At 50.2% G+C, this 13899-nt stretch overlaps 1 protein-coding gene across 8 annotated transcripts in view; it reads left to right on the top strand.

The window, feature by feature from the left end:
* Nucleotides 1–13899, top strand: part of pcm1 (pericentriolar material 1) — a 313048-nt gene that overhangs the window by 43805 nt on the left and 255344 nt on the right. For 6 of the 8 annotated variants that reach the window (XM_072496879.1, XM_072496880.1, XM_072496881.1 and 3 more), the window contains exons 6-7: nt 325–441; nt 704–886. In XM_072496879.1, coding sequence (XP_072352980.1) covers nt 325–441; nt 704–886 — 300 coding nt within the window. The remainder of the gene's footprint in view (nt 1–324; nt 442–703; nt 887–13899) is intronic. The other 2 variants (XM_072496885.1, XM_072496886.1) reach the window with 1 other exon arrangement.

Here is a 13899-nt window from a genome sequence, read left to right on the forward strand (position 1 = left end):
TGATCCCTGTTTCTTTTTGGGACTCCAGTGTTGCATTATCTCAATGGAAGTGTGTGATTTGTATTGAACATACTGTTGTTGATGTTTTAAGAGAATGGAGCAGCAGTATTACTTTTGGACTAACAAAGAGCTTACACAGATGAGATAACTGATGGGTGGATTATGTATTGTAATCTCTATGGCTCTGCAGGAGGTGCTATGGTTTTCATTTGAGTCAACCTGAGATTACATTTTATAGTGCACATTCAATACAGACTCTCAAGCCATTTCATCTGTCCAAAATGTTCTGCTGACTTGATTCTTTTTCTAAACAAATTCTTTCAGGCTAGAGAGAATGAGGAGGATGAAGTTGGCACAACAGACTCTGCAGTGGGATCTGGTTCTGTAGCTGATAGCACATCTCTAAACCTAGATGTTCAGTCTGAGGCCTCAGATGCAACGGTAAGAAGGAAGTAATGTAAGATGCACGTAACTGCTAAGTTGCATACACAATAGGTTTTATAAGATGGACTTTCTAAGAGATTTACAGTCTACTGTGGACAGAAACCTTTGAAAACATAGATTGTACTGAATATTATCCTCATACATTGCTTTTGTTAAAGGAAGTGTGTTAAAGTTAGAGCAGATTTTGTTTTAAAGCTGTTTGTCTTGGGTTTCATTAGCATTTTAATCATAAATGTCTTAACTAAACTGTTTAATAAAGGAGGCACCTCGTAGTCTGAGTGTTCGGCCCCGCATTGAGGACAAGCTAGGAAATGCAGCCTCCCAAGCACAGGGCTCTTCAGTTACTTCAACTCCAAAAGGGGAAACTGACAGGCTTGGTCTGAATGACAGGAGAGTCTGGCATAGTGGGATTAATGGCAAGGAGCATGGAATTTCCTCCAAGGTACCATTTCATTGCATAGTCCTTGAAACTTGTAGTCTATTAACTATTTCGAGTCTCATAACCAACTTTTGTTCTTCTCATCCTTTTTCCATTTTATAATGATCCCATTATTTAAGTTATTTTGAATCTTGGCAATTGTTAAAATGCATGTTTCAATTTTATCTGGATTAATTAGAATTTATATTTTAATTTAATGGGTAGAAGAAGCTTTTAAAACAGCTTTGATTGAAGGTTACATAGTACATATGGAAAGGATCATGCAATCTTTGTTTTGATATTCTGTCTGGAACTGAGAAAAAATGCCGGTAAAACCTTTTGTCAAACATTCTAGGTCTAACCACATGATCAGTCACAAATTGTACATTATTTTATTGAAACGGAAGATTGTACATAAGTCCTTGTCAACTTAAAGTATTCTTTTTCACTCCCACCTCCCCCGCCACAAACACCGTTTTGTAATAAGGTTTGTGCGTGACAGGATGTTAGTTTCAATGTGCAGCTTGCGTTTTCAGGCAGCTGGACCATTCACATCAATAATCATCAGTCAAGGAACGTGTGAATATGTCTCGTAAAGCTGCTATTAATTTTTGCAAAGTGTATCTTGATATGTCCCATATCACTAGATGTTTTGTGTGGAGCTATTTGTGGCAGCAAAGTAGAACTGGAGAAATGAAATAATGTCATAAGTGTAGGAGATTACATTTATATTGACAGTTGGAATTTTTTGTTATGGACAATGAAGTAGGAGGAATACTTGTAGCGCAATAGGCAACCTTCCTGCCTCTGAGCCAGAAACTCCACATTCGAGTCCCACCCCAGGATTGGCCGAGGAAGGTGCATTTGTAACTCAGCCAACAGGTTGAGTGTCAACCTGCAAATCCATGCAATGTAAGAGCAGGAGAGAGCCCCCTGGTCAGTCATGCTTGATGCGGAATGGTGCCCCTCAAGCTGTAAGCCACTGGCGACAGACTGGTGACCTGTTCTGGGACTTATTATCTGTGGAAACATTCCTTCGTGCACCACTAAGTGCAGGATGAGAATTGGAATGAAGTCAGAAGAACAACACTTTAAAAGTTTGGCACTCTTGAAACTCAGTAGCATCTGGCGAATTCTGCAAAGGGTTAATGCAGATTGTCAATCTCACTCTTGGGTGGTGGCATTTGTGCTCTTTAATCTCGGCATAATTTATGTGGACGTGTAAAGACAATTTGAAACCTTGAAATTGTTTTGATCCTCTTTTGAAAAATTGATAGTTGCCCATCTTAATGTTTGCATTTCTGGGCCTTTGGTACCCAAAACATGCACTGTTAGAATCTTGAACTGGTTCAAGATTCTATTAATGTTGACACCGCCTCCAACATCGAAAATGGGTGTAAGTAGAAGTGTATTAAAGCTTTTTACAATTCAGAACCTCCCCACCTCCCCATAAATTGTGATATCTCTGAAATCAAGTAGATTTATTACAAAATGGAGAGAAGATGGGAGTGATGATGAAGAGAAGGTTAAAAGAAACAAGGAGCATACTGAAGTGTTGAGCTGGATTCTCCATTTTGTAGAATAAGTCCCAAAGCCTTCGGGAAAACTGGTCTTTCACGCCAGGAAAACTGGCGCCAAAAGGCCACAGATTCCCCGTTTTGTTGGGGGCCAGCATGGAACCGTCGTAGAGCTCGCAGCTCTAGCTGCTGATACGGCCCAACACTTCCGGGTCAGAAGCTGTGCATGCGCACGGTGGCGGCGGCCTGCAGCGGCCGCGCTGTGCTCCATGGCGGACTCAGCCAGTGAACCTGGACAGCCGAAATAGTGCCCTGCATCGGCCAATCGCGCGCCCCGGAATGCCTGCCCACATTGCCTCTAGCCCCGAATGAAGCCCCGCCGATTGGCCCTCCCCCGACTGTGGCGGCCCTGGACTGAGCCTGCAGCCGCCTCGCGAGGTTTCCGAACGGCTGTACCATGATAGTCCCACGCCGTCGGGAATTCAGCTGGTCGGGAACGGAGCATCGCAGGGCGAGCCGCAGACAATGGCCTGAGGTGGTGGATACTTGGCGCAGCGTACTCTCTCGAGTACGTCGATTTTCCGGGGGGGGCGGGGGGGAATTTTTAAAAAAAAACCTCCGTTTCTGATTTCGGCGCCAAAACGGATTCTCTGCCCCATCGCCGAACGCGTTTTCGCCGTTGCAGGGTGGAGAGTCCAGCCCATTAAATTTAACTTCGACATACTGTATGATAGCAAAATTTAACAAGAGTCTGGGACTTGGAAGACCATTGTTCCGCTGGAACTCTTGATGCTTAAATTCATTCAACATCAAGTGAAACAATGTATTTCAATAAGCAATTAGATATTAAGCTAAATATACTCTCATCAAATTTGAAATCTGAAGAACAGGCTGTGGTGTGATGATGGTGTGGGTGCGGGCAACCTTGCTCCTATTTGTTATTTTCTTCAAAACATCCATGTACATATTTGAATCCATCTTGAAATGAACAAAGTGCTGTTTTTGGTCTTACTCTAGAGGAAGCAGGAACAATCAATGATTTGAGAAGAAAATTTGCTGGACACTGAAAGGAAATAAACCTCGAGGGCTATGGGGATCGGGTGGGGAGTGGGACTGACTGAATTTCTTTGTGCAGAGCCAGTGTGGACCGAATGGCCCACTTCGGTGCCGTATATAACTCGAAGTGTGAACTTGTTTAAAAAAAAAAACAATGGCAGTTTAACAAGGTTGTTTGCTGAGCTGCTCAGATTTGTGACCTTAGTATGTATTTTTTTCAAGACGAATTGTTTCCAGATTAACTCAGTCTTGGACATGCCCAGAATATGTGGTTGTGATTCGCAGGCCTCCCTGCCCACCGCCCACACCGATCCTCCACCCTCTGAAAAACATTGCTCAACCTAACCACCGGTATGTGGGCCCTATGCGCCACTTTAAACTGGATGAGGCTTAACCTCACACACGGCGAGGCCAGATTCACCCTCCACAAGACCTCAGCCCATGTCCCAGACCCCACTTTCTCTTCCAGCTCCTCCCATTTGTGCTCAACATCCTCCACTAGGGCGCCCTCCCTCTCCATCAATTCCTTATAAATGTCCTACACCTTCCCCACCTATGTTATCCTCCGACAAGTGCTTAGGTTGCGGTACCGGAGGCGGCAGTCCCAGAGGATGGCACCTCTCTCCTCACAAAATCGTGAACCTACAGGTTCCTATAATTATTCCCCATGGGAAACTCGTACAGTTCCTCCAACCTGTCCAGCCTTGCAAAATTGCCCCCTCTGAACAAATCCTGAAGGACTCAATTCCCACCTGCCTTCATCCCTGGAACCTCGGATCCAGTCTTGCTGGCACAAACCTATGGTTGTCGCATATCGGTGCTCAGAAGACGTACCAACCTCTTACCCCGAGTGCTGCCTACACTGCCCCCACACCCTTAAAGCTGACACCACCACTGGGCTAACGGAATACCTGGCTGGTGAGAACAGCAAAGGCGCTAACAACAAAGCCCTCAAACTCATTCCCCGACATAATGCTGCCTCCACCCACCCCCAACTGACCTTTCCTTCATGGCTCATTTTCTCACAACGTTCGCAACCCAATGATTTATCAAATCTGGCAAAGCTAGCACCCCCCTCCACCCCATTTCAAAAAACCTGCTGCTCCCGCAGGGCCTTCTCCGCCCACACAAACCCAGAGATCAACCCATTGAATTTCCTGAAAAACGATTTGGGGACTAGATGGGGACGTTCTGAAATACGAATAGAAACCTAGGCCGTTCCGCCATTTTCACTGTCTGCACCTGTCCAGCCAGTGACAACGGCAAAACATTCCACCTCTTAAAATCCATCATCATCCCCTCCACCAATTGGGCTAAGTTTAATCTTTGCTGCTGTGCACAGCTCCGTGCCACCTGATTGCCAAGGTACCTGAAGCTCATCTCAACCACCCTGAATGGCAACCACCCTGAACGGCAACTCCCCTAACCTCCTTTCCTGCAATCTGGCATTGATCGGGAGTACTTCACTCTTTCCCATGTTCAATTTATATCCCGAAACCAGCCGAAATCACCATAATACCTCCAATGCTGTCCAACGGGTATGAATTATGTAATAGGTCATCCGCGTACAACGAAAGCCTATGTTGCCCCCCCCCCCCCTCCCAAAGAACCCCAAACTCACTTGGTTCGTCCGCAGTTCCCACCGAGGCAGCAGCCAAACCTGAACCACTCCAGCACCTCATTACGATCACTCCACCTGATCAAAAGCCTTCTCCGCGTCCATCGGCACACTGCCTCAACTTCCTGCCCCCCCGGCATCATAAACACTTTAAGTAACCTCCGCACATTGGCAGACAACCGCCTCCCTTTCACAAAACACATCTGATCCTCGCCAATCACCCCACACACAGTCTTCAATCCGCAATGCAAGCACCTTCGCCAAAAGCTTGATATCGGGGGTATGAACCACACTGCTGTGGGTCCTTACTCTTTTTTAGAATCAGGGAGGTGGAAGTCTGCGAAACCAGGGGATTCCCCCTCTCCTTTGCCTCATTGCACTGCCCTCACCAGCAGTGGCCCCAGCTCCACCCCATACATTTCATAAAACCCAACTGGGAACCTGTTGGTCCCATCCCCGCAGGCATCGCCCCATGCCTTCCATCACCTCCCGCTGCCCAATCGGGGCCTCCAGTCCCTGTCCCCGCCCCACCTCCACCGTGGGAAACTCCAACCCACCCAGGAACCACCTCATCTCCACTTCTGCCATTGGGGGCTCTGACTCGTACAGCCTCCTGTAATAGGCCTCAAATACCCCATTCACCCCTTCCGGGTCCCTCACCATCGTAGCCCCTCATCCTTCACCCCACCAATCTCCATTGCCGCTGCCTGCTTTCTCGACTGTTGAGCTAGCATCCTACCCGCCTTCTCCCCGTACTCGTAAACTACCCCCCCCCCCCAAAGATCTCAACAACCAGCCTTGCCCTCTCCTCCCGCTCCCTGTGCGCCCAATTCTAAATAAACTCCCCTCTAACTACAGACTTTAGAACCTCCCACACTGTGGTGACTGTGACCTCCCCCATATCATTCACCTCTGCATCGCCCTGTATGGCAGTCCTCATGCGCTCAACACTCCCCATCTGCCAACAGCTCCCCACACACCTAAACCATCACTGCAGCCTTTGGGCCTCCCCCGATCCACCCACAAATCCACCCAGTGCGTCGTGTGGTCAGAGACCACGATCGCTGAATACCCTGAGTCAGCCACCCTGCCATCAGTGCCTTGTCCCATAACGGAAAAGTAGATCTGGGAATACACCTGGTGCACATGGGAGAAGTATGAAAACGCCTTCGTCTTCAGCCTCTCAAAGCTCCACGTGTCTTGCCCCCCCCAACCTCCCCAGCCATTGCCGACCCACTCGACAGCTTCGTGCTTGACTCGCCCAGACTCTGGTCCAGGACCATATTAAAATTACCCCCTATAATCAACTGGTGCGTATCCAAATCTAGAATCCTCCCCAACACTCGCCTCATAAAATCCACATCATCCCAATTCGGGACATAAACGTTTGCCAGGACCACTCGTATCCCCTCCAGCTTCCCATTGACCACCACATAGCTACACCATGGATCAGCCACAATGCTCCCCTCCTGGAAAAACACAACATCCACCTTCAGACTCCTCCGATGTGCCACCATTTAACCAGCCCATCCAACCCTCGCATGTTCCACGTGACCAGCCTGGTCAAGGGACTTCTCGCCCCCTCCCTTCCCCTGCTGATCAGCCGTACCCCTTCTTGGGTGAGCTCCCGGCCTGCACCCTTTCAGGCCCGCTCTCTGATTTCTATCGTCCTCTCTCCCTTCCCAAAGTGCCACGCCTACCACACCCATGTCAGCAACCCCCTCCCCATGCTTTTCCCCTGACAACTCCCCACTTCACTTAGGTTAACTAGCCTGCCCAGCTAGCATGGTGGCTCCTTCCCAAGGCCTCTCACCCCCCCCCCCCCCCCCCATTCCCCACCAGTCCACCACTTCACCCCCCCCCCCCCCCCCCAACTTACCAGCGAACAAAGAAGAACAAAAGGTGCACTGCCCTGTCGATACCCACCCCAAACACTCTACCATAAACACAAAGCTCCTCTCCAAAGTTTAGTGTCTTCACATTCCTCCCAAGTCTATGGTCCCTCATAAAGTCCATTGCCTCCTCTGGCAGTCAAAACAAAACTCTTTTCTGCAAAATCCCAAACTTCACTCTCTTCATGAAGAGGGCAGCGTTTAAGCGGTTGAACCTGGCGCTCCTCTTCGTGAACTCCGCATCCAGGTCTTGGTAGACCTGCAGCTCACTCCCTTCCAAGGTGCACCTCCTGATCTGCCTCGCCATGCCAAGATATTTTCTTTGTCCAAGACTGGATGCAGCTGCCCTTGATGGCTCTCTGACCTGCGGCCTCCTCATCGCTCTGTGTGCCCGATCCACCTTGAGGGGCCAATCAAAAGGGCCCTCCCCCATCAACTGCTCCAGCATTCTTGCCACGTAATTGGCGGCCTCCGCTCCCTCATTACCTTCAGACATCCCGCCAATCATCAAATTCTGTCTCCTGGTGCTATTCTCTAGGTTCTTCAGTTTCTCTCTCAATTTCTTATGGCTGTCCAAAGCATCCCAACTCTGCCTCCAATGAGGCCATCCCCTCCTCATACTCCCCTACTGCCTCCTCTGTCTTCTGAATCGCCAGGCCCTGAGCCTCCAGCCTCTGCCCCACTCTCAATCGCAGCTCTCAGCGGCTTCACCACCATGTCCAGGTCGCCCGAGGCCTCCTTCCTCTGCTGCTGGAATTTGTTGTTTAAAAACTCCACCAGCTGCTCAGTTGACTACTGGGCGGGCAGCGCTGCCCCCTTGCCCGTTGCCATCTTAACCTGTGGCGCACCACAAAAACTGTCCTGCTCCAGCTGCTCTTTCTTGTGGCACTTCTTGTCCTCTGACCCATACACCGATCTCACCAGAGGAGTATTACTTTCCCTGGGCACTCGCCCACCTTTTGCACTTTAAAAAAAAACATACGGGTGGGGAAGGCCCAACAAAATCCACTTTGAGCGGGAGCCACCAAATGTGTGACCACTCACTACATGGCCACCCCAGAAGTCCCTACTGCATAGCCAACCCACCTAACCTACACATCTTTGGACTGTGGGAGGAAACCGGAGCATCTTGCTGCCACCAGAAGCCCCTACTGCATATCATTCGAAGTACTAGAATTACGCAATTCCTTGTCAGAAAAAATTTCAGATTTTTTTACCTTTGGTCGCTCCTCTGATATAGACAGTGAATGGGCAAGATGGCATATGGATGATAATGTGGGGAATTGAGAGGCTATTAACGTGATGGTAAGCATAGTAAAGCAGGATATTTTTTAAAAAGTGCGCAAAGTGCGTAAATTCAGAGAAAATTGGGCAGACGCATACAAGAGTTACAAAGTTAGCATGTGGTTACAGTAAGCAATTAGGAAGGCGAATTACGTTCTGAAAGAAGTAGAATCCTTAGTGCAAAAGTCGGCCCATCAAGTCTGCACCGGCCCTCTGAAAGAGCACCTTACCTAGGCCCAATCCCCTGCCCTATCCACATATCCCCACCCAGGGACAATATAGCATAGCTAATCCACCTAACCAACACATGTTTGGATTGTGGGAGCAAACCGGTGCACCCAGAGGAACCCCATGCAGACACAGGAAGAAGTGCAAACTTTACATAGTTGCCCGAGGTCGGAATCGGACCCAGGTCTCTGCCACTTTGGGGCAGAAGTGGTAACAACTGTGCGACTCGTTTATTGGCCTTTATTAGGCTTTATTACAAAGGATTGGCCAATGCAGTTGCCACTTCTGTCAATGCATTCCTGGCTTGATGCATCTGGTAGATTGGATGAGATAGGTGTGTTTTTAAAAAATATATATATTTTATTGAAATTTTTTTCCCCTGAGCAACATTTTTCCCGCTTACAAAACAAGCGAAACGATAACAGTAACAAAACAGAAATTTTTAAACTTTTTAACAATAATAATAATAGTAGTAATAATATACAAGTAACAAAACCTCGTACTCTATTGACCTATACTCAACTGCCTCCACCCCCCCCCCCCCCGGGTTGCTGCTGCTGGTCATCCGTCTTCCCTCCAACGTTCCCCTAGGTAGTCGAGAAATGACTGCCACCGCCTGGTGAACCCTTGAGCCGATCCTCTCAGGGCAAACTTTATCTGCTCCAGTTTAATGAACCCCGCCATATCATTTACCCAGGCCTCCAGTCCGGGGGGTTTCGCCTCTTTCCACATGAGTAGGATCCTGCGCCGGGCTACGAGGGACGCAAAGGCCACGACATCGGCCTCTTTCACCTCCTGCACTCCCGGCTCTTCCGCAACTCTAAATAGAGCTAACCCCCAGCCTGGTTTGACCCGGGCCTTCACCACCTGCGAAATCACTCCCGTCACTCCCTTCCAATACCCTTCCAGTGCCGGGCACGCCCAAAACATATGTGCATGGTTTGCCGGGCTCCCGCCACACCTCCCACATTTGTCCTCCACTCCAAAGAACCTGCTCAATCTTGCCCCCGTTATGTGTGCTCTATGTAGCACCTTAAATTGAATCAGGCTAAGCCTGGCGCATGAGGAAGAGGAATTTACCCTGCTTAGGGCATCAGCCCACATACCCTCCTCTATCTCCTCCCCTAATTCTTCTTCCCACTTTCTTTTTAGTTGCCCACCGACTCCTCCCCCTCTTCCCTCATCTCTCTATAAATCTCTGACACCTTGCCCTCTCCGACCCACACCCCTGAAAGCACCCTGTCCTGTATCCCCTGTGTCGGGAGCCGCGGAAATTCCCTCACCTGTTGTCTAGTAAACGCCCTTACCTGCATGTATCTCAAGAAATTCCCCCGGGGCAACTTATACTTTTCCTCCAGTGCTCCCAAGCTCGCAAAAGTCCCATCTATAAATAAATCTCCCACCTTCCTAATTCCCAACTGGTACCAGCTTTGAAATCCTCCATCCATTCTTCCTGGGGCGAACCTATGGTTGTTCCTGATAGGGGACCCCACCAGGGCTCCCCGCACCCCTCTCTGTCGCCTCCACTGTCCCCATATGTTCAGTGTTGCCGCCACCACCGGGTTCGTGGTGTACTTTTTCGGTGAGAACGGTAGCGGCGCCGTCACCAGCGCCTCTAGACTCGTCCCTTTACAGGACCTTCTCTCCAGCCTTTTCCACGCCGCTCCCTCACCCTCCATCATCCATCTATGTATCATTGCCACATTGGCGGCCCAATAATAATCTCCCAAGTTCGGTAGTACCAGTCCTCCTCTGTCCCTACTGCGCTGAAGGAACCCCCTCCTTACTCTCGGAACTTTCCCTGCCCACACAAAGCTCGTAATGCTCCTATCTATTTTATTAAAAAAGGTCCTGGTGATTAAAATAGGGAGACATTGAAATACAAATAAGAACCTCGGGAGGACCATCATCTTAATTGCTTGCACCCTGTCCGCGATAAAGGCTGCATGTCCCACTTCTTGAAGTCCTCCATCCGTGTCAGATTAAGTCTGTGCAAGGTTCCCCAGCTCCTAGCGCTCTGAATCCCCAAGTATCGGAAGTTTCTTTCCACTTTCCTTAGCGGTAAGCCTTCTATCTCTCTACTCTGGTCCCCTGAATGTATCACATATAATTCACTCTTCCCCATGTTTAACCTATACCCCGAAAATTCCCCGAACCTCCTCAAGATTCGCAGAACCTCTATCATCCCCCCCGCTGGGTCCGACACGTATAGCAATAGGTCATCCGCGTATAACGAAACTCGGTGTTCTTCTCCCCCTCTAATCACCCCTCTCCATTTCCTGGAGTCTCTCAGCGCCATGGCCAGAGGTTCAATTGCCCGCGCAAACAACAATGGAGACAGCGGGCATCCCTGTCTTGTTCCCCTATATAATCGGAAATACTCCGATCTATGTCGACCTGTAACTACGCTTGCCGTCGGTGCCCCATAAAGTAGTCTAACCCAGCGAATAAATCCGTTCCCAAACCCAAACCTCCTTAACACTTCCCATAAATACTCCCACTCCACCCTATCAAATGTCTTCTCTGCGTCCATTGCCGCCACTATCTCTGCCTCCCCCTCCACTGAGGGCATCATTATCACCCCTAATAGCCGTTGCACGTTAATATTCAATTGTCTCCCTTTTACGAACCCTGTCTGGTCTTCGTGCACCACCCCTGGGACACAGTCCTCTATCCTCGATGCCAGCACCTTTGCTAGCAGTTTGGCGTCCACGTTCAATAGTGAAATAGGTCTATAGGACCCACACTGCATCGGATCTTTGTCCCTCTTCAAAATTAGCGATATCGTCGCCTCCGACATTGTCGGGGGTAGTGTCCCCCCTTCCCTGGCCTCATTGAACGTCCTCGCCAACAACGGGGCCAACAAGTCCACATATTTTCTGTAAAATTCCACCGGGAACCCGTCTGGCCCCGGGGCCTTCCCTGCTTGCATGCTTCCCAGTCCCTTAATAACCTCGTCCACCTCAATCGGCGCCCCCAGGCCTGCCACCGCCTGCTCCTCCACTTTCGGGAACCTAAACTGGTCCAGGAACTGCCGCATCCCCTCCTCTCCCTCTGGGGGCTGAGACCTATACAGTCTATAAAGGTCTTAAACACCTCATTTATCTTTCCTGCCCTTCGCACGGTGTCTCCCCTTTCATCCCTAATTCCTCCTATCTCCCTCGCTGCTGCCCTCTTTCGCAGTTGGTGCGCCAACAGGCGACTAGCCTTTTCCCCATATTAATACCTCCTCCCCTGAGCCTTCCTCCACTGTACCTCCGCCTTTCTGGTGGTCAGAAGGTCAAACTCGGTCTGGAGTCGTCTCCTCTCCCTGTACAGCTCCTCCTCCGGGGTCTCTGCAAATTCCCTGTCCACCCTTAAAATCTCCCCCAGTAATCTATCCCTTTCCTTGGCCTCTGTTTTCCTTTTGTGGGTCCCAATAGAAATCAGCTCTCCTCTGACCACCGCTTTTAGTGCTTCCCAGACCACTCCCACAGGGACTTCGCCGTCGTCATTGACCTCCAGGTATCTCTCGATACACCCCCTCATTCTTGCACACACTCCCTCATCCGCCATCAGTCCCACATCTAATCGCCAGAGTGTTCTCTGCTCCCTGTCCTCTCCTACTTCCAGGTCCACCCAATGTGGGGCATGATCTGAAACCGCTATGGATGAGTATTCAGCTTCTTCCACCCTAGAGATCAACGACCTTCCTAGAACAAAAAAATCTATCCGGGAGTACACTTTATGGACGTGGGAGAAGAAGGAATACTCCCTAGCCCTGGGTCTAAGAAATCGCCATGGATCCACTCCCCCCATTTGGTCCATAAACCCCTTAAGTACCTTGGCCGATGCTGGCCTTCTTCCAGTCCTTGAGCTGGATCTATCTAGCCCCGGGTCCAGCACCGTATTGAAGTCCCCTCCTAAAATCAAATTTCCTGCCTCCAGGTCCGGAATACGCCCCAGCATCCGTCTCATGAACCCCGCATTGTCCCAATTTGGGGCATACACATTAACCAACACAACCTCCATTCCCTCCAGCCTACCACTCACCATTACATATCTACCTCCACTATCTGCTACGATGTTCTTTGCTTCAAATGCTACCCGTTTCCCCACCAAAATGGCCACCCCTCTGTTCTTTGCGTCCAGCCCTGAGTGGAACACCTGTCCCACCCATCCTTTCCTCAGCCTAACTTGGTCCGCCACCTTTAGGTGCGTCTCTTGGAGCATAACCATGTCTGCCCTTAGTCCTTTCAAATGCGCGAGCGCTCGGGCCCTTTTTATCGGCCCATTCAGGCCTCTCACGTTCCACGTGATCAGCATCACTGGGGGGCTACCTGCCCCCCTCCCGTGTCGACTAGCCATTGCCTTCTCTAGGCCAGTCCCATATCCCGCTCGCTCCCCCAGCGTCGCATTCCGCCCCCGACCACCTTCTCTTCAGCCATTTCCTTTTGGATTTCCGCAGCAGCATCCCAGTTGTCTCTCTCTCTCTCTCTCTCTCTCTCTCTCTCTCTCCCCCCCCCCCCCCCCCCCCGCCGCTAGATCCCTATCTAGCTTGATTGCTCCCCCATATCACTTCTGTAAGTCAGCTGACTCCGGCTACTCCTGCTCGCTCCTCGGCCCCCCCGGTGTGAGGTAACTCCCATCCGCCTTGCGCCTGTTTTCCCGCCTTATTCTTTCTGGCGCGGGAACATCCCTTTACCTGTCCCGCCTCTTATGGCGCAGCTCCCTTTCCCCTCCCCCTCTCCTTCCCCATTCTCTGACTATGTCCCGCCTCTCCCCCCTCACCGGCGCCCACATTTCCCCAGTGTCCCCCCCCCTTGCCTGTTTACCTCTCGCTTAACTTTCACCATCCCATTAACAAAAACAATAATAACAACAATAACAGTTCCCTGCAGCATCAGTCCCTCAGTTCCGGTCCAGTTTCTCTTCATTGATGAAGGACCATGCTTCCTCCGCCGTCTCGAAATAATAGTGTCTCTCCTGATGCGTGACCCATAGTCTTGCTGGCTGCAGCATCCCAAACTTCACCTTCCTTTTGTGCAAAACCTCTTTGGCTCGGTTGAGGCTTGCCCTCCTTCTCGCCACCTCCGCACTCCAATCCTGGTAGATCCTTACCACCGCATTCTCCCATCTGCTACTCCGCACCTTTTTGGCCCATCTCAGGACCTCTTCTCTGTCCTTAAGGCGGTAGAATCGCACGATTATCGCCCTCGGTGGCTCTCCCGCTTTTGGTCTTCTCGCCGGGATCCGATTTGCCCACTCCACCTCCATGGGGCCCGCAGGGGCCTCAGCACCCATCAGTGAGCTCAGCATCTTACTTGCGTACGCTCCACAGTCCACTCCTTCCACACCCTCTGGGAGACATAGTATCCTAAGGTTCTTCCTTCGCGCTCCATTTTCAAGGGCCTCAATCCTGTCAGCACGCTTTTTATGAAGTGCCTCGTGCGTCTGAGTCTT

The sequence above is a fragment of the Scyliorhinus torazame genome, chromosome 3 (genome assembly GCF_047496885.1).
Source record: "Scyliorhinus torazame isolate Kashiwa2021f chromosome 3, sScyTor2.1, whole genome shotgun sequence".
Taxonomy (NCBI): Eukaryota; Metazoa; Chordata; class Chondrichthyes; order Carcharhiniformes; family Scyliorhinidae; genus Scyliorhinus; species Scyliorhinus torazame.